Raw genomic sequence first — 18361 nt, 5'->3', positions numbered from 1 at the left:
TTTTAAATACAAATGGAAAAGCGCAATACAACTACAAGCAAAACCTAGTCATCGGAAAATAAACTCAAAAGTGAAGCGAAGTAATAAGCCTTTTTTCTGGTCTGTTTGATGCTTCGCAATAGGGCCAGCTGATAAACCCGCTGCGGGGAAAGTAGCCTACCTGCAGCGAAGAACTGCCGCTACTATCAATTATGTTCGAAATATCAGTAACCTGTTGGGAGGGTTAAATTCTTATGATAAAATTATTGAATTTCTTACAAGTGTAAGAAAACAAAAGCGTCTTTGGTGTTATTTAAAAACACAATTGTTGCGCTATTACTAATGTTACTCCCCCAATTCAAACTAATCGATTTTAACTCTTCGCAAACATATTGCAGATTATAATTAGTCAATCTAAGAAATTGTAACAGGGTTCTTGGGGAATTCAGTTACGAAACACTTTCAGTGCGTTAGTTCCACTAGACTATTCATAACTTGCAAAGCTTTCGTGGTCAGTTGTGTATTGTTTTCTCGTCTTTGTCTCTTAATCGTCAAAGGTTAAGTTACCGGCCTATAACATGTTTTGAGCGCAGCTAAGCGTCTTTGAAATTCGTGCTCAGTTGACACCATTGTTTTCTTGTTTTCATGCTAATGGAGTAAATGGTTATAGCAGGTAATTTAGTGTTAACAACTGGGTTGAAAACGTAAATTAGCCACCGTAAAAAGTAAAAAAGCTGACGTTTCGAGCGTTAGCCCTTCGTCAGAGCGATAATTTACGTTTTCAACCCAGTTGTTAACGCTAATTTACGTTTTCAACCCAGTTGTTAACACTAAATTACCTGCTATACTCTCCCACCGACGCAGCACCACAGTTTCTTTAGAAACTTACCCCTTTAAATGGTTATAGAGACGCGTTCCCTTGACAACGATCATTTCGCTATTGTCACTTGACAACAATCATTTCGCTCGTGTCATCAATAGAGATCGTCGAAAATGTTTTCCAAGTTTAAGATAGAGAAGGCGCCAAACGCCCTCTACAGACGTGAACCGAGCCATTTGAGGTAGAGCAGTCTGCCATCTCTTTGCCACTCCTTGAGGCGTACGACCAGCGTATTCGCCATCTGCGCGCTGAGAATGAGCAGCTAAGAGCTGAAAAAGTGGAACATGTTAAGATCATTAATGGCCAGGCGAAGGAATTGGCAAAGAGAAGAGCTGAAGTTTTCCAGCTTCGTCAGGAACTTCAGTTTCTAAGACACGAAGTTTCCCAAAAAAAGAACACCGTCAAATTTAACATCAGCCGCAAAAGCTATTGGGACGTGGACAGGGCTGCGCGGTCTTTGAAGAGGAAAAAAATCGGAGACTACCTCCGAAATGCTGCAAAGATTTTACCAGCAGAATTTAAAGCAATCGAGGTACGTATCATTGCGAAATTTCCTTGATAATTACTCAGTATTATATTCACCTGTCGCTGTTTATTCCTTTCACGCTATCAGCAAAGAATCTTTGTGAAATAAGTGAAATAAAATTTTTATGCAGGCGATATAAGGTGAAGACAAAGCAGTATGGTTACTATTATTTTGCCAGAGTTTAGTGCAATTATCGTCTTCTGATTTAAAAAAAAAACACGGTTAATTTAAACCTCAAATAAATTTTTCTTTGCTTTCGATTCGCTTTGCCGCTAATAGTTTTCATGAAGAAGCTGATATGATGCCATCGCTGTACAAGCATGAAGTGTGCCCACGGTATATCGATAACTTTCAGCGGGCTTTCAGATGAAACAGTAGAGGAAAAAATGGCTGAAAACATGGCGGCATTGCACGTAGTCGCAGTTGTGCTGTCGTGCACATGTTACTAACATTTAAACCTCATCGCCGCATCTCTTTTTTTTTGGCCGACCTCAGAGAATCATTCATATCGCATTGGCATTTGCTGAGCAAACCTTATCATCAAAAGTTGAGGTGAGGGTGGGGATGGTGATGAAAAGCATCCAAAAGCTTAGCAGTGTTTTTGACAGTTTCCCACCCATGCTTGTTGGCAAAATCATGGCCACATATTCGACCTACGATGATTTCCGGGTATCATAAGTGACACTATGCACCAGTACTATTTAAGTTTATTTTGATTTGTAGTGTTCAATTTGTAATGTGACTGTGGCAAGCATAATAATTTACAGAATAATTAATATTTTTGGGTTTTAAATAAATGCAGGCCAAACAAGCTGGTGGTGCCTGGAGGAGTGTTCATGATGTTTTGCAGTATTTAATCGCAATACCAGAAGTTAAGGATGCCATAAAAAAGATGGATCAAAAATTAAACTTAGATTTGCAGCTGATGGGAGGAGGACAAGCAAAAGGATTGGCACAGTAATGGCTGTGTTCAACATTCTGTGTGAAAATAAAGCAACATATGAATACCAGTATACTCTGGCATTGTACAATGGTAAGTGCAGAGATGCTAACAACTAATGACCTTAAAGGTGTTTACTGGTTAATTCATGTTTAATAATTTGTTTATTAACAGGTATTGTTGCTCTGACTGGAAGTTTTTGGCCCTTGTTTATGGACTAAATGGAGCTAGCTCGAAATACTTTTGTATTTGGTGTTATTGCTGCAAGGACCAAATTAACAACCTTGATAGTAAGTAGGGAGAATTTCTTCTTGAAATTTTGTATTTTAAATTCATCTTCATCATCACAGAGCCAACAACAAGCAAGTCAATAATAGAAATATATTATATTATGTGATCTTTTTCCAGTTGATGACTGGCCAATTGAGAGAAAGCTATCAGAGTGCACTTGGTTGTGCCAGCACTCCACCACGGCTGCAAGGAAAGGCTGCACAATGCCTCCACTTCTTAACATCCCTTTTGAGTTTGTTGTGGTGGATACATTACATTTATTTTTAAATTTTCAATTTCCTTGACTAATTATTTTGTAATTGTGTTTACAAGATGTGGAAAATAGTTGGGTTGAAATATAATACAAAGACTTGCTAGTAGATAGTCAAATAAAAACTTTTTACATATCAATAAAATTTATGGATGTGTTTCATGTTAACATGTTGCAACAACTCCACCTTCCAGTAAATTAAATTATTTGCAAACATGAGAAAATACCAACTAAAATTGTTCAACCTATTTAATACAGCCAATAACAACATCAACTCAACTTTTAAACTAAATCGAAAACTTAGTTCATGTTTGTAATTGATTTCTGTGATGTAAAAATGAAATCCAGGTATTATCTCAAGTTTTCTACAAATGCCTTCATGGTCGAATCTTAAGCCTCTCTTCGTCATCAAGTTTTAATTATGATAATCTAGATCTAGTTTGTCTTCCTTTAAAGCAAACTTTGGCAGGACAAGAAACATGTTAGATACATTTCGTATTTCATTAGCCAGAGTTGCCAAGATCATGAACAGTTGGCTTAAAGACACCTCCATTATATGCAGTTACAGCAGAGGTTGCCAAATTAAATAACAGAAAAATCTCAAAAAGACGCCGTGTATTTCCAGCCAGAGGACGATCGTGAAACAAACTTTGAAGATAGCCAAAAAAGAAAAAGTTAAAATTTAAGAAATTACAGGTTTAAACACGAGTTGAAAATTAATTTTCTTTTTAATTTTCTACGCTAAATAGAAGAGGTTGTCACGTTAGGGAAACACAGTGAGGCAAGCAGTCACACCTAGCAACTTCAAGAGAAGATATAAGAGAAGCCCATACGATTCTAGCGTATTGTTTAAATGACTTACTGTTCTTATGTGTATACTCTTCTGTATTCCTCTTCAGTGAATTGCAATTGCAGACGCCGGCTTAAACAAATTCGCGACAGCTTGCTTTTTCGCCTTTGCAGTAATCCGGGCTGCTAAGCCTGCGCCCACTTGCCCCGGGTGATTGTGAAAGAAATGAATGTAGAACTATACCTTTGGTCAAACAGTGCACTGCCAATCAGTGTTTCCACCTCGACGTCTTTTAATGCTATAAGCGTAACCACGGCTGTCCACCAGCTTATTTCGGCCCCGCTTTATGGAATCTTCCACTATCTCAAACTCGATCTCGAAGATGGCTGGTCCAGAACCTGTTGCTGAAGGCTCCATTAGCGACGACTTATCAAATGCATGAGGCTCAGGAAACGTAGCAGGAAAAGCATCGTAGAACTCGAACTTGGTGGGGTCGAACTTGAAAAGTGTGGGGGCGAACACGGGATAAGGTATGGGTGAACTAGATAGGGGCGAAAGTGGCGGATATCTCTTCAATCGAACGGTGATGAATTTACACGCAAAGTAGTTTACCGTCGTTTCTTTCAATTTTGGCCCATTTTCCCCAAACTTAAATTATCAGTCACGCTCAATAGATTATAATTTCAACTGATGCTGACATCATACACTTCATATGAAGAAGAAAACATTCCCTATCTTCGAAAATTTGCACAAAACATCAGGAACAACAACGAAGGCCCTCAGCTGCGTTAAGATACCGCTGACCCGCATGCGTGTCGATCGCTTTGAAAGTTGTGAGAACATCGTCCCCAGGCTCCAGACCTCGTCAATTTCTGCCCCCTCCCGACTCCCTGGACTGGTCCCTAAATCCCCTTGAAGAAACTCTTCTACGGCCAGTGCTGAGGAGTTTTATAGCAGTTTTTATTTTAATGTAGGGCTGGAAAATAAACTAATAAGAGCTCCACTTTTAGGCTTGGCTAAATCTATATATTATGGTTAAATGTCACGGAACCCACATGGACTTGACTCTTTGTGTCTTCTTGCTACTGCTTTCCTGAAATACGCCTTCATCATGCGATCAGAGTCTACAACATCTCTTGGCAGCAATCTCACAAAGGAATGCACGTAATTGTGCTCATTTTCTTATCAACACGAAAACCATTCACCTTGATCCTCAGTGTATTCCAAAAGTATAAAAGTCAGTATTCCTTGAGCTTTTCCTTTAATGTCCGAATGGCATCCTCGACGATGTCGCGAGTGTAACCGGAACCAGGAGGTGAACCAAGGGGGTTTCTCCTTATCTGCTATTTTCTGTAAGTCTGATCGTACGATGTAAATGTGACGTACTCAGACAGTGGAAAAAATGTCGCCCTAAATTTGTTGAAACGGTAGTATAACACATTAGTTCTCCTAAATGTTTTCACTGTTACACGGAAGAATTTTGCACATATAATGGACAACTAAATTATCATACTACTAAATTAGATTTTCTCTAACACACTTTGCAATTACTTACATGGAAGAATAAATGACTTAGGAGAAATAAATGGATAAGTTAATAAATTGGAAGTTAGTGAAAAGTTTATATCTATCATGAAAAGGGACACCTTTACATCACGAATATTATGACAAAGGAAGACGACAAACAAGCAGCCACTCTGACTTTTATTGCTTTATCCTTTGGGACAGGTGTGTTCAAGTTTTGTAGCTCCATCTGAGCTAATTTCTTAACATCTATGTCACGTGAACGTATGTGATAATCCAGTGCATTAGTAGAAATACTTTACACATGAAGAAAACAAACTTCTTGTCATCGAACTCAGGCTCTCTCACATACAAAGGAGTTCTTAACAGATTCTAATGCGTAAGTTACCTTTTATGGAGACTGGCAATTATTCTACTTGAAAGAATTATTCTCATTAAATTGAAACTGAAAAAATCTCCTGTAAAATAGCACCAAAAGCTAATTTTTGGAATGCAAATATGAAAAGACAATTTGCCAGCTTGATAGGCAAAGACGTACTAAATCAGATATACAAGAATAAATTGGAAAAACAAGTTAGATATTAAAATTGACCAACTTTACAGATAAGTTCAATTACACTATGCGACTTGGTCTTGTATTGAAACCAACCTTTCTAACCGTAACCAGTTAAGTTGACGCGATTGAGGTCTTCTAATAGATGACTGAACCGACCGTTTTCAGTTAACATAACGGAATCCCAGGAAATAGTCATTAATAGAAAACAAAGTAACTCACCGTCACTCGGTCTTGGATAAGCGGCAATATCTCGCCATGTATTGGGGCTTTCGCCGGTCTTTTACTCCCACAACAAAGGTAGATCAGACGAAATTGAAGCTCAATGAAACAAAGTCACAATAATTCTCGATTGGTGTCCTTATACTACAAATGTTTGGGGGGCTTTCGACCAAAAAGTCAAAGTTCGCTTCGCATAAGTCGATCACTACAAGGAGCGTGACGCTAGTTTACCTGCTCCCCAGCAAAGCGTTGCTATGTGGTATCCGAGCACGTGATCAAGTCCTGCAAAGAACCTATTGTGCGAGTGTAATTATTGCATCAAAAGGCAAAGAGTAACCATGCATCTTTTCGTCCTTATTTTCGCTTTTGGCATCGCCTTCACCCCCGGCTATGGTCATCCCAGCTACGGTCATCCCGACACACTCAAAGGCCTTCACTTTATCGGTGTCGGGTATGATATAATGAGGGGAAATCCAGACTGTGATCTTTCAAAAGGCGGAATTGACCCAGAGCTGAAAACTACCAGAAAAATTCTAAAACTGACGTGGAATGACGGAAAGCTCTCAGTTGATAAGAAGTACAAGGTGCCAGATCAGATTGCCTTTGCTGATCGTAACTCCCGTGTAGAAGAAATCGTGCAAAAAGTCTTTTTTGGACCTAGATCCTACCAAGACAAACTCAAGACTGTTGTAAAAGTCGACGGTGAGTAGAAAAGATTAAGAGATTATGCATTATTGCTTAAGGTTATGTCCAGTTTGCAACGAAGATCGACTTTTGAAAGGAGGTTAACAAGCCTCGAAAATGCATTTGGTGGGGGTACTTTGGCAAAATCGCGTAAAAATGAGCATAAATTTCACTAGTCATCGCGAAAATAATGATGAGAAGTATGTGAGGCTGTATTTCAATTTGGCATAATCGCGTAAAAATGAGCATAATTTTCACCAGTCACAATGCAAATAATGATATGAAATGTGAGGCTATATTTCAATTAGGCACAATCCCATTTTAATAAGCATTAATTTTCAGTAGTCACAACCCAAATTACGTTTTTAACATGTCTCAGCGTGCCTTTCAATTTTTCCATTGCGTGACACTGTCAGCGGATCGGGAAGTTGATGATATAACAGGGACTTTCCCGAGGAAATGAGTAATCTAAGTAATTGCTATTGTTCTTAGGTCACGGATTACCAGCAAAGTTTGTCAGTAAAGTTTATTGAAACATGTTAACATCATCATACACTTGATTGGAATGATTTAATCCACCATCAACGTACTTCTTGTAATAGGTCTTGATGGTTGCATTATTGTCAGAGATCGTCTTATCGACAAAATTTACATGAACAGTATGAGTGCATTCGTCTGATTGAGGATCTTTGAGATTTGTGATACTCTTTGACCTTATGTTCAGATCAGCATTCACTGATCTCGAACCATCAATTCGCAAAAAAATCGTTTGTTTTTGCATCAACATACCGTTTGTTGGAACCGTTTGTTTGATTGACTGGGTCACCATTAAATGCTCTCAAATATATATTTATATATATATATATAGTGGGAGAAAAAACACAAATAAACTACAAGTTCATCCCTACAAGCCTGTTTCGTGGTTGCCCACTCATAAAACAAACATAATGTTAAAACATTTTTATGTTTAAAACAAACACGCGTTCATCCGACAGATTTTAATGGAGAGTATACCTCACTTGGTTTAAATATATACAGTAGTTAGTTAATTATCAAGTCTATTGTAATCTGGTGTCGATGTTCACTAGGGAGTATTTGTTCCCAGTGCGGGATTTGGAAATTAATTCAGTTCTTTTGTTAAGGTTGCTTGCTTTGTCGACTTTAATAATGTAGAGTTCTTCAGTTAGGCAGAAGCATCGTTTGGATGTAGGCGCTTTCTGATAGACCAGATTATTTTGTTGCTTTCATTGTTGTCCTTGAGTTTCCAGATGTGTTTTACTAGTTCGGTGCGGTTAGCGTATTTTCTGTTACGGAATGATAGTTTATGTTGCGTATATCGTTGTTTGAATGTTCCTTCAGTTAGTCCGATGTAGTTCTTTTTTGTGTTGTCTTTGTCTGTGGTCACGTTGGCTTTGTAGATTACACTGGTGATGAGGCAGTTGTTGTCTAGTGGGCATTGGTCTTTTTTTCTACAGTTGCATCTGTTTTTGTTGGTAAGGATTTTCTAGCTGTGGTTGTTGATGATGCTGCCCATGTTCGGCATGCAGCTGTAACTGACTTTCACGTTGTTCTTATTAAAGACGCGTGCAGATTGTGGTTTGGTGGGAAGTTTTTCTTGATTAGGTTGAGGAAGGTTTTAGCTACGTTGGTTTGGAAATTTTTCCTGTTTGGGGGGTTAAACCAGATGGTGTTTCGTTTTCTAATTCTTTTCGTGGGTGTGGTTGTGTTTTTCTCTTAGTAGTGAAGGTTTGCGTTGAATCCACTTGATCTGAGGGCTTTGTCGTAAAGAGGATTGGCTTTGTCGAATGTTTCTTTGATAGATGATGAGGCTGATAATCTGCGATTGATGGCTGTGGGTACTTGTTTGATGACAGTGGGTGGGTGGTTAGATTTTGAGTTGATGTAAAGCGCCTTGTCGTTAGGTTTTCTGTATGGTTGGAAGAGACCACTCGTCAAGTTGAGCGTGATATCGAGGTAGTCGACTGATTTTAAGTTGCTTTGGATTGTTTTTTTCAGTCTGTGTTCTTGCAAGCGCCTTGTTATTTCTTTCCGTGTTCTTTCTGCTTGAGGTCCTGTTGTGTTCTTGAAAATGGCGAGTCCGTCGTCCCTTTAGAGTCCGATGTTGTTTGTTCCGTATTTGTTTGCCAGGTCGCTCAAGATGAAAAGTCTGACTAGTTCGCATACTTCTGTGCCGTCAAAGATTCCCATTGAGTTGTAGATATGGACAAACAGCAATATGACGACAAAGCTTTGTCCCTGCTCAGTGACAAAAGTACGTAATTAGTCTTTAACTCTGATCCTACTAGTAAAACTTAAAGAAAGCTAAACAAAATGTTGCTTGATATGAAAAGAGCTGATGAGATTAGTGACTATACATACAAAATTCTATACAATAATGATGGCTTATGCCCACGTTTTTATGGCTTACCTTAAATTCATAAACTGGGAATTCCATTGAGACCTATCGTCTCTTTTGTTAATTCTCCAACTTATGCAATTTCTGGTTATCTTGCAAGAATTTGTTGCCTGTTGTTGGGAACATTTATTCCACTGTCAAAAATTTCATAAGAGATAAAACTCTTAATGCCTGTGAAGAATTGGTATTTTTCGACGTTTTTTCACTCTTCCCTAAAATCTTAGTTGATCCTGCCGTTAAAGTTGCGGGGGAGAAACTCAGAGAAGACCCTTCCCTAGGACAAAGAATTTCTTCGCCTGTGGAGGATATTATTCATATGCTGTCTTTTTGCCTCAAAAACCCACAATTTGTATACAAGGGCACCTACTATCAATAGGTTTTTGGTACGGCTATGGGTTCACCCGTCTCTGTTGTTAGTGTCAATATGGTTATGGAAGACGTGGAACAAAGGGCCTTAGCCACTTCACCGGTTAAACCCTTTTTCTAAAGACGATATGTCGTTGATGCTATTTCCGCGGTATCCGGAAATGAAGCGGAACGCTTCCTATCGCATTTGAATTCAGTGGAGCCGTCTATCCAATTATCCAATTCACTCTTAAGCTTCAAAAGGATAAACATTTGCCCTTTCTTGACCTAAATTTGTGCAGAGTGGAAAAGGGGAATTTAGAGACGAGTGTGTGTCGTAAACCTACCCACACCGACAAATACCTCGCTTTCGACTCTCACCACACCCAATTTTACCACAAAAATTATGTAGCTAAAACTTTACTCAGGAGGGCTGAATATCTATCATCTTCACTTAATTCGAAGGCTGAGGAAATAAATGTGTCCCCGATATCCTAAAGGTAAATGGCCATACCGAAACTTTTCTCCGTAACTGCCAAAAACCAGTTACAACTAGTAACGCTCCTGATGAGAAGGAACCTGCGACTGGTTTTGTTGCTATTGCTTACATTCAGGGTGTTACGGAACCCATCAAGAGAATTTTGAATGGCAACAACAATAAAGTTGCTCAAAGACCTTTTCAAACTTTAGGGCATATTTTTGCCAAACTTAAGGATCCTGTCACGAAAGAACAATGAACGCTATTTATTATATTCCATGCAGTGACTTTGATCACGAGTATATCGGACAAATCAAACTTCAGTTTGGTACATCTTTGAAAGAGCATCAGGAAGCGGTGTTATTTTGCAATAAAGAAAGTTCAACGTTTTCGGAGCACACGTGCATAACCAACTGTATAGTGGGATAAGTCTAAAATTATCACCACTGATCGTCGTTACCGCCAGCGCCTTTGTGACTGGTTGATCATGAAATTATGCTCATTTTCACGCGATTGTGCCAAATTGAAATACAGCCTCACATACTTCTTATCATAATTTGCGTTATGACTGGTGCAAATTATACTCAATTTTATGCCATTGTGCCGAAGCAACCCCCACCAAATGCATTTTTCGAGGCTTGTTCACCTTTTAAAGAGAAAAATTTTGATTTGATTTGCGAGTCTTGTTTACTTTTTTTATGAGATTTTTATGTGATATTATTGGAGGGATTGCGACACTTGTTCACTTTTTGATTGTGCAAAACTACCCCTAAAATGTATTTTTTGTGTTGCGACTCGTGTTACTTTTGCTTTTGAAAAAATGGTGGGAGTTTTTAGCATGACAGCACTAGCAGTTATATGTGTATGTATTATTTTCCACACTCAATTATTCCTAATCCAAGAGACCTTGTTCCTATAGAGAGGGGTTTGGTTACCACAACGACAATTCGAACTGAGACTATAGCCTGGTAACTCAGTCAGTTCTCATCACGGAAAATTTCACCCACCTGTTTGTGTAATTCTAATAAAACATTTTCTATATTTTTGTATATTCTCTCGGTAGGTGGTGTGAACTATGTATTATGGAAATTTGCATTCAGCCTCAATACAAGTAAGAAAAGACATTATTGATTAGTCTTGTCAACTGCTAACCTGGTTATCGATCACCCTTTCTCTCCTTTCATGTGCGAGGTTCCATGGAAATCTTAAGTTGAAAATGACAGATGAAAATGAAAAACAAAAAAAAATTTAAAAATAAGAAGGTTGTATATATAAGAAGGGAAATCACACCTGATGCTGGTTCATAGAATCATCAACTGCGCGCTCTCCTTTGTGTTTAATTCACAAGTCACAATTTAATTTTTGCTCATAACCATTACAATTTCCTCAAATATGATTGATGCTTCACCTACTTTATTTTTCACTTATTATTCTGCAGAATTGTAATCGGACAATGTAATCTGACAGTTGGCTATAATTGAACAGTCATACTTTAAGTCCACTCAGTTAAATCCACCAATCACAGAATTGATAAAGTAACCATAGTAACATTCAACCACTTCCCAACAAAATTGGGGAGTTTCCAAAGCTGTTGGAATTTTGACTCTAAACAATGTTTCTTTTGGAGATGTTTTCGCCATTGTCAATTTTGACTCACTTCCACGGTTTCTTGTTTTATTTCTTTGGAAATTGAAGTGGTTATGATTAAATGGTAACAGCTGGGCTTTTCGTAGTCCGATTCTGTCTATAATCATACTCGAAATTTAAAAATCGGACTTCCCCTGTATAGTCGTCCAACTTTATCAATCGCTCGAATAATTACGGACAGAATTGGACTCAACTCAGTCCTATTGCCATTAAACTAGTCGCGCATCGTGTAAAAACTGAGGTGAAAATGAATCATCATGGACGCCTGGCCGGATGAATAATGGCTGGCTGGAAGGCTGGATGAATGATGGATGGCTGGATTTCTTGATAGCTGGAAGGCTGGAAGGCTGGATATCTGGATGGCTGGAAGCTTGAAGGCTGGAAGACTGGATATCTTGACGGCTGGAAGCTGAAAGGCTGAATGGGTGGAACGTTGGAAGGGTAGATGGCTGGATGGCTGGCTGGCTAAATGATGGCTAGCTGGATAGTTGGCTGGCTGAATGATGGCTAGCTGAATGCCTGGAAGGCTGGATGGATGGCGAGATAGCCAAATAGGTGGGAGTCTGGAAGGATGGCTACATGGCTGGATGACTGGATCGCTGACTGACTGATTGACTGTTGATTGACTGATATGTTGATTGTTCAGAATTCTATGATGGACTGATTAATTGATTCGTTTTATTCTTCTTTTGCCCTGAATTATTGCAGTGTATCAGAAGGTTTCTTACCAAACATTACATGCAGAAAATGTCTTTTACGAGGAGAAAACTGTACATAATCTTGGAAAAGCACGATACCAAATGGACCTTGTTAAATCGGAACGTTTCCCCATCACCAATGAATTTGCTGCTGCTGTCTGTAACTTACCACAAATATATGACCGGATGGCTTACCACAGATTTATAAAGGATTGGGGGACGGTTGGTTTCTGAATTAACTTTGTTACCTCATTAACTTTTAATTTGAAAGGATTTGGCCAGGTTTCATTTGGCCAGGTTTTTACCATGGCCAGTGTGTCAATGAAGAATACGTGTTTGAAAATTTTTGAGTTATCTATATCTATATATTGTCCCCTGAAATTGCAAAATATCTGAGTTTCCCTTTCTTTTTTGAACCTCTTGAAGATGTATAATTACATTGATTTAAGTTGTGTAGGTGTCTTAAATTAACCTCACAATTTTTTGGCACATTCTTTGCATGCACGTTATCCTTTTGTTTGGCTGAAAGGATAAATCCGTCTACAATAACAAAAATGTAACAATTAGAAAAGCAGTTTTCAATGTTCTGCAGCTGACTAAAGATAATGTTTGCGCTAAGTGATCTGTTTTTTTTTATTTCATGTGTTTTTGCCTTTTTAATTTAAGTATTATAATTTTCATTTTTTTCCACTTATAAAGGGGTTAAGTTTCCAAAGAGAGTAACACCAGCTTTGAAACTCTTTACGGAGGCCAATTCACAATATCAACTCACTTGATAATACCAAATTACCTTCATTTCTCGCTGTTTGGTACTAACCTTCTAAGCGGCACTCCCCCCTTCCCCAATGGGGGATTCGTAAGAATCTTTGGTTTCTGTTAGCGAACAGGCTTGCCGTTCCACACTACACATTCAAACAGGAAACTGATTGGTTGCAATAATGTGGATGTGTTGAGGTACATTTATATTTCTGAATTTTTGGTTGAAATATACTCAAGATAAACTCATCTCAATTTTTCATAAACTTTCAAACAAAGTTATGTGTATAGAAAGTTATTGATTATTTGTTGGATACCAAGAATACATTTTCCTTAATACATGTCAAGTTGACCTTGTTTACATGATGTACCGATGCACCAGAACCCAGTTCTCTTGGTTATCAAATGTGGGTTGTTTAACAGCCATACGTGAAAACCCAATTTTTTCATAAAGGTGCTTCTAATAGAGATGATAATTTTGATGATATTGATAATAATAGGTTCAAGGTTTCCATCAAGACACTTTTAATTACATTATAGCGTGTTTCGTCCTAGAATTTAAATGAAGTAAACAGTACAGTAGTAAGGTAACTGAGTCAATGAGATACTTTTCAATTTATCTATTGGAACCCGCCTGTAGAATAATTTAAACTAAACTACATTCTGGAGAGCGAATGTATCTTTTTGTATGAATTTTATTATTTTCCTTACAGCATATTGTCAGCGAGGTGGAACTTGGAACCAAGAAGATTGAACGCTACAAGAGTTCGTATGCTGATTTCTTCAAGTATGCGATGAAACATGTGAGTTTCTGCGCTCACTGAAATTTCTACTAAGCAACAGTATGAAATAGATTTTGTTGCTCGGCGTTCAACTGTTCTTGTTTAATTGCCCTTAAGGCAAAGTCGCACTTCATTTGGTTCCAACTCCTTGGTGAGTGCCAACTTACCATTATGCTCCAAAGAGCCATTCCGATAACGAGAATAAATTAGCCAATAACCTGCAGGTTTTGGTCTATAGAAGCTCCTTGGAACATTTGACGTTGAGCTGTGCACCGATAACTCAACGGAAATTTGAAACATGAGTTACTACTCACTTCTTTGATTCCATGATGCCTTTTGACGACAATTTGTATTAGCTGCGTAAAACAAATACATATGGTGTGAACAATTACCGATAAATCGTTACAGACTGTAACGAAATCGAAAGAAAAACATGAAAACCTACTACGTCGACTATGTTGTGTGTCTTTGCTCTGACTTTTTTGTTTCTTTCCCATAGGTGAAAACTGCGGTGTCTATGTCTGTGTCTAGCGAGTACCGTAGCTCTCTCTCCGTTGACTCTAAAAGGTTCACGGCGTCCATGACAACTGGCATTTCATTTGGAAGTGACAAAGTTATGTTTCAGTGTGGTACAAGTAACAACCCTGAGCCCATTGGAATGAGGTTGATTTCTATTGACCAGGCATTTGACGACAGCTTCTTCAAGGCACTTAGTAAGAAATACAAATGTCAGAATTTGGCACAACGGAGATTGAACGTGATAAAGATTTTGGAAGAATACCCAGTCTTAGAAGGAGCTAAAACATATCCTCAAGGTATCATCACATATAGATTCCTATTTTAAAGCTATGTGTGCGCCACTATTTGTACAACTTGAAACATTTATGTTAATTTGTTTTGGTTGGCACAATTGCCGCTTAAAGTCTTCTTCAGCGCTACCAATCAGTAACAGCTATCTTGGTATATTCTTGAATGATATTCGTTAAGATCCTCATTAACCCTCTTCATCATCTTCTGATGATGGGGATCTAATTTTTCCTGGCTAATGACCATGTTAATGAAATAAATTTGGTCTTGAGCTTGCAAAATTCCAAAAGAATCTTGGTGTAACCACTTATTTTATTGAGATAGTTAGGTTTGAAATCTGAAAAGTGCTGACGTGGTACTTTTGAAAGATTTTCGAACAAATAGTCATATTGTGATATGAAAAGCTTTCAACTGATTGACTAATATTGACGAAACAATTGACGTTTCTTAACTTTACTGTTTATTTTTGGACCATAAAAGAATCGTTGAACTGACTTCCTAGTTTTTTTTTTGTTAACATTTTTCTTTGTTGACTTAAATTTCATGTTCAAAAGACTTTTTCTCTCTTTTTTCCAAATATATCTTTAAGAAGGCACGCATTTTTTCAGCTTCGGTGAAGAAACATAGTCTCGGGTAGCAACGTCATTAAGAGCGTATTCCTTCGTCTAAAATAACGTGCAACTCTGTAACTATGTTAAAGAGTTGTCGCATTAAAGGTTTCTTGGAATTTTTTTAGATCCTATAATCCGCATTCCTCTTACTTGGCCACTGGGAAAATACGGACTTCCTATGGCAAAATCAGGATGTCCAAATGGAGGTTTTTGGCACACGGGCTGGCGATACCACGACACCGAAGACAAAGACCCAAACAATCATTGGTCAAACCCCTACGATTTGTCGGGACGTGTTGGCAAAAGTTACATGAATCAAGAGTTCTGTATAAAGACAAAGTCTCGAACATCCAGGTATAATATGCCATGGCCTGAAGGAAAATATTGTATCTTTAAAAAAGAAGATTGCCCTGCAGGTTAGTTTAAAAAGTCCTTTTTTAATGAAAATGTTAATAAATTTTGGACTTTTCTAATTGTTTTATGGTGAGCATGGCGAAGCTTCTTTTCTCACAAGCCGTATAAATTATGTAACATGCTTATCTTTAATTCGGTCAACAAAAATTTCGATATCCGCTATCCGTGATTGATTACTTTTTCCGCCAAGATCCATGCCTTAAATCCTCTGGTACGACTCTTTCCAAAAACATAACCGTCTGCGGCCGTTACATGTATTTTCATACCTTAAATGCAGATCTTGAATCAATCAAGCACAAGGCCTACCCCTATGAAGGAAAAATATTGATTTCAACCAGAATTTTTTGCCTTTGAAGTCTTATTCTTGCACCTTATTCGATGGTTTAATATATAATACACGTGGATATTTTGCGAGTTGGGGCAAAGAAAGAACAGCAATAAATAAAATTTCCACGTATTTTATCTGTTAAACCATCGAATAAGGATTTATTATTCCGCTATTATTTCATTTTCTAGTCCTCTAGTTTTACAAATGCTTCTTACGACCTTAGCTCAACAACGTATCGATCGCATAGAAACAACAAATCGGAAACCATTTTCACAAGTATTTTTATTGTCAACAAAAATATCTTTTAAGTTTAAAAGTTAAGTCGTTGCTTAAAAAAGGCAAGCCGAAAAACCCGAAAGAAATCAAAGGTTGAAGCGTTCAGTGCGGTCATTTTTTGGCTCCGTTTTCTGCCCGTGTTTTTTTCCCTGTTCTACGATGTAAAACCGTCGCATACTTTTAGCACTCCGTTGCCCTGATGTGTTCAAATGACGTAATCGTGAAATGATAAATTATAGAAGTCGTAACTCACATCTTCCCTCAAATAAATGATTCAATTCAAGCGTAATGCTGCGCTAAATTTTTGCTGCACAGATTTCGAGGAGGCATACATTCGTTGGGATGATGAAGATGACGATAACAGAAATGAAAGAGGTGGCACGCTTCCGGAAGGTCATTACAACTATAATACTCGCATCGAATACTGTTGCCGTACGGATGGAGATGCCACAGAAGCCATTCGCCTTCCAACTGGCTCACCGTTTGCGCTGATAAAGGCTAACACCCACATCTGTCAGGAAGTGGTCGGAATGAGACACAGATCAGCGTATTTTTATTGGGACACCGAAGATCACAAACCGAATGCCGCCATACACGGACCGATCAACGCTGAGTTGGATTCACACCGTAATATAAAAGTTCACTACTGTTATTACACTTAACCCAGTATCAGTGCCCCACACGCAGCCACAGACGTAACTGATGCCTCAAGAAGATTTCGCCTTGTTTTTAGACATTAGAAGTGAAAGAGAAAAATAAAGGGAAAGTAAATTGTAAACTAGCGTCAGAAGGCGCTTTTGAGATCAGAAATTAAAGCTAACATGGTGCTGGGTCAATTGATTTGATGCCTCAATATTCTTGGTAATACTGCAGCTTTTGGAGCACTGGTTTAATCCAAAGGTACCAGACTTCCTGGCCGCATATTATGTAACGGGTGTTTGTTTGTATTTTTGGTTTTTCTTTGTTTGTTTCCCTGGTTTATCTTTGGCATGCCGACCATATTCCGCTCTTTGTAATCCAGTATATTTTTTCCTTCATGTCAATGACAGCATTCCTATGATGCCGTAAGAAATGATAAGAGCGAGACTCAAGTTCGTACAATCTTGACGTTGATTTAGGATGACAAGACCGTTTTCATGTTTCTTTACATAAATGACGCACCGCTTAAAATCGGACGCAGTTGTATTCATGTACGCTTTCCTAAATGGTGTGTTGAGGTCACGAACCCTACGACCAATGGTGTTATAATTAGATCTTGATTTTTAAAAGTTTGGACTTCAGGCTGGCCTTTTTTTCTTTTTTTTAAATTTATTTTACAACATTTTACCACTTCAAGGTCACAGTCCCTTACCCATTTTTCTTGACTCTTTCGGGGGCTAGAACAATTTTTTTGTATTAGAATTTAATGCGCTAATTTAGTCGGCTTGGTGGCTGCAATCTGTTTTTGCACCGAAAACCCCTGATCCTTTCCATCTGGCGTTTTCAATTTCAAAGACTTCATAGCTCTCCTTATGGCCGTGGTTACTCCATAAAATTCAAGGAAAGAGGCGGATAAGCAGTATTTCTCTCTAAACTCTCCATAAGTTATGACCTTAAAATCATCGTTAACAAAATCTTTGATATTTTGTACACCAGCTTCTGCCCAATGCTTGTAGAAAAAAAAAGGCCTATCAGCAATTCTGACTAATGAGTTATTCCATATTATACTACTACTACAAAAGTCGTGTTTGGAGAGGAAAGAGTCTCTAAAATTAAAGTCCACCCAGATGTCGATAAATTTTCGGAGGAAGTCCTCCTTGATATCATGTTTCGTAGCGTCTTTTTTTCCAAGTTCCCAAGAAAAACTAATTTTCCTCCCCATTTTGAAAGAAAGAAATCCTCAAAATTTTTCCATTTGGATTTACAATCATCAGAACGATCCACGCGATCTTTAAAGACTTACTGAATGCTATGATAACCAAAATTTTTTGACCACCATCGCCTTAGTCAGCAATCATTTTAGACCGTTTGATTTTGTCCCTTTTTCCATCCCAAAGAAATTTGAAAAGCAAACCATTTATTTCTTTAAACAATTTAAAACATGTACGTAATGAGGGCAACATGTAGATCAATTGGGATGCAGCCAACATCTTTATAATTGTAATCTTTCCAGGAAGCGTTAATC

General features: G+C 38.1%; 1 protein-coding gene and 1 long non-coding RNA gene across 2 annotated transcripts; both read left to right on the top strand.

The window, feature by feature from the left end:
- The first annotated feature begins 2287 nt into the window (after positions 1-2287).
- On the top strand, positions 2288-2967 carry LOC131775413 (uncharacterized). The gene is made up of 3 exons (XR_009339462.2): positions 2288-2418; positions 2500-2615; positions 2734-2967. It is a non-coding gene; the product is annotated as an uncharacterized lncRNA (long non-coding RNA).
- A 3279-nt stretch (positions 2968-6246) lies between these two features.
- On the top strand, positions 6247-17037 carry LOC131775379 (uncharacterized). The gene is made up of 7 exons (XM_059091476.2): positions 6247-6657; positions 10942-10989; positions 12234-12445; positions 13693-13782; positions 14261-14576; positions 15305-15595; positions 16513-17037. The coding sequence occupies exons 1-7, from the start codon at positions 6294-6296 to the stop codon at positions 16857-16859; spliced, it is 1668 nt and encodes a 555-aa protein (XP_058947459.2). The 5' UTR covers positions 6247-6293; the 3' UTR covers positions 16860-17037.
- Positions 17038-18361: the final 1324 nt, after the last annotated feature.

Source organism: Pocillopora verrucosa, chromosome 9 (genome assembly GCF_036669915.1).
Source record: "Pocillopora verrucosa isolate sample1 chromosome 9, ASM3666991v2, whole genome shotgun sequence".
NCBI classification, from domain to species: Eukaryota; Metazoa; Cnidaria; class Anthozoa; order Scleractinia; family Pocilloporidae; genus Pocillopora; species Pocillopora verrucosa.
Note: the sequence above shows the minus strand (reverse complement) of the source record. Positions and strands in the feature narration are given on the sequence as shown.

Coding starts and splice junctions, on each gene's coding strand:
- LOC131775379 (XM_059091476.2), top strand. CDS start 6,294: ATGCATCTTTTCGTCCTTATTTTCGCTTTTGGCATCGCCTTCACCCCC. Junction 14,577..15,304: donor AGCTAAAACATATCCTCAAG/GTATCATCACAT, acceptor GAATTTTTTTAG/ATCCTATAATCCGCATTCCT. Junction 15,596..16,512: donor AAAAGAAGATTGCCCTGCAG/GTTAGTTTAAAA, acceptor TTTGCTGCACAG/ATTTCGAGGAGGCATACATT.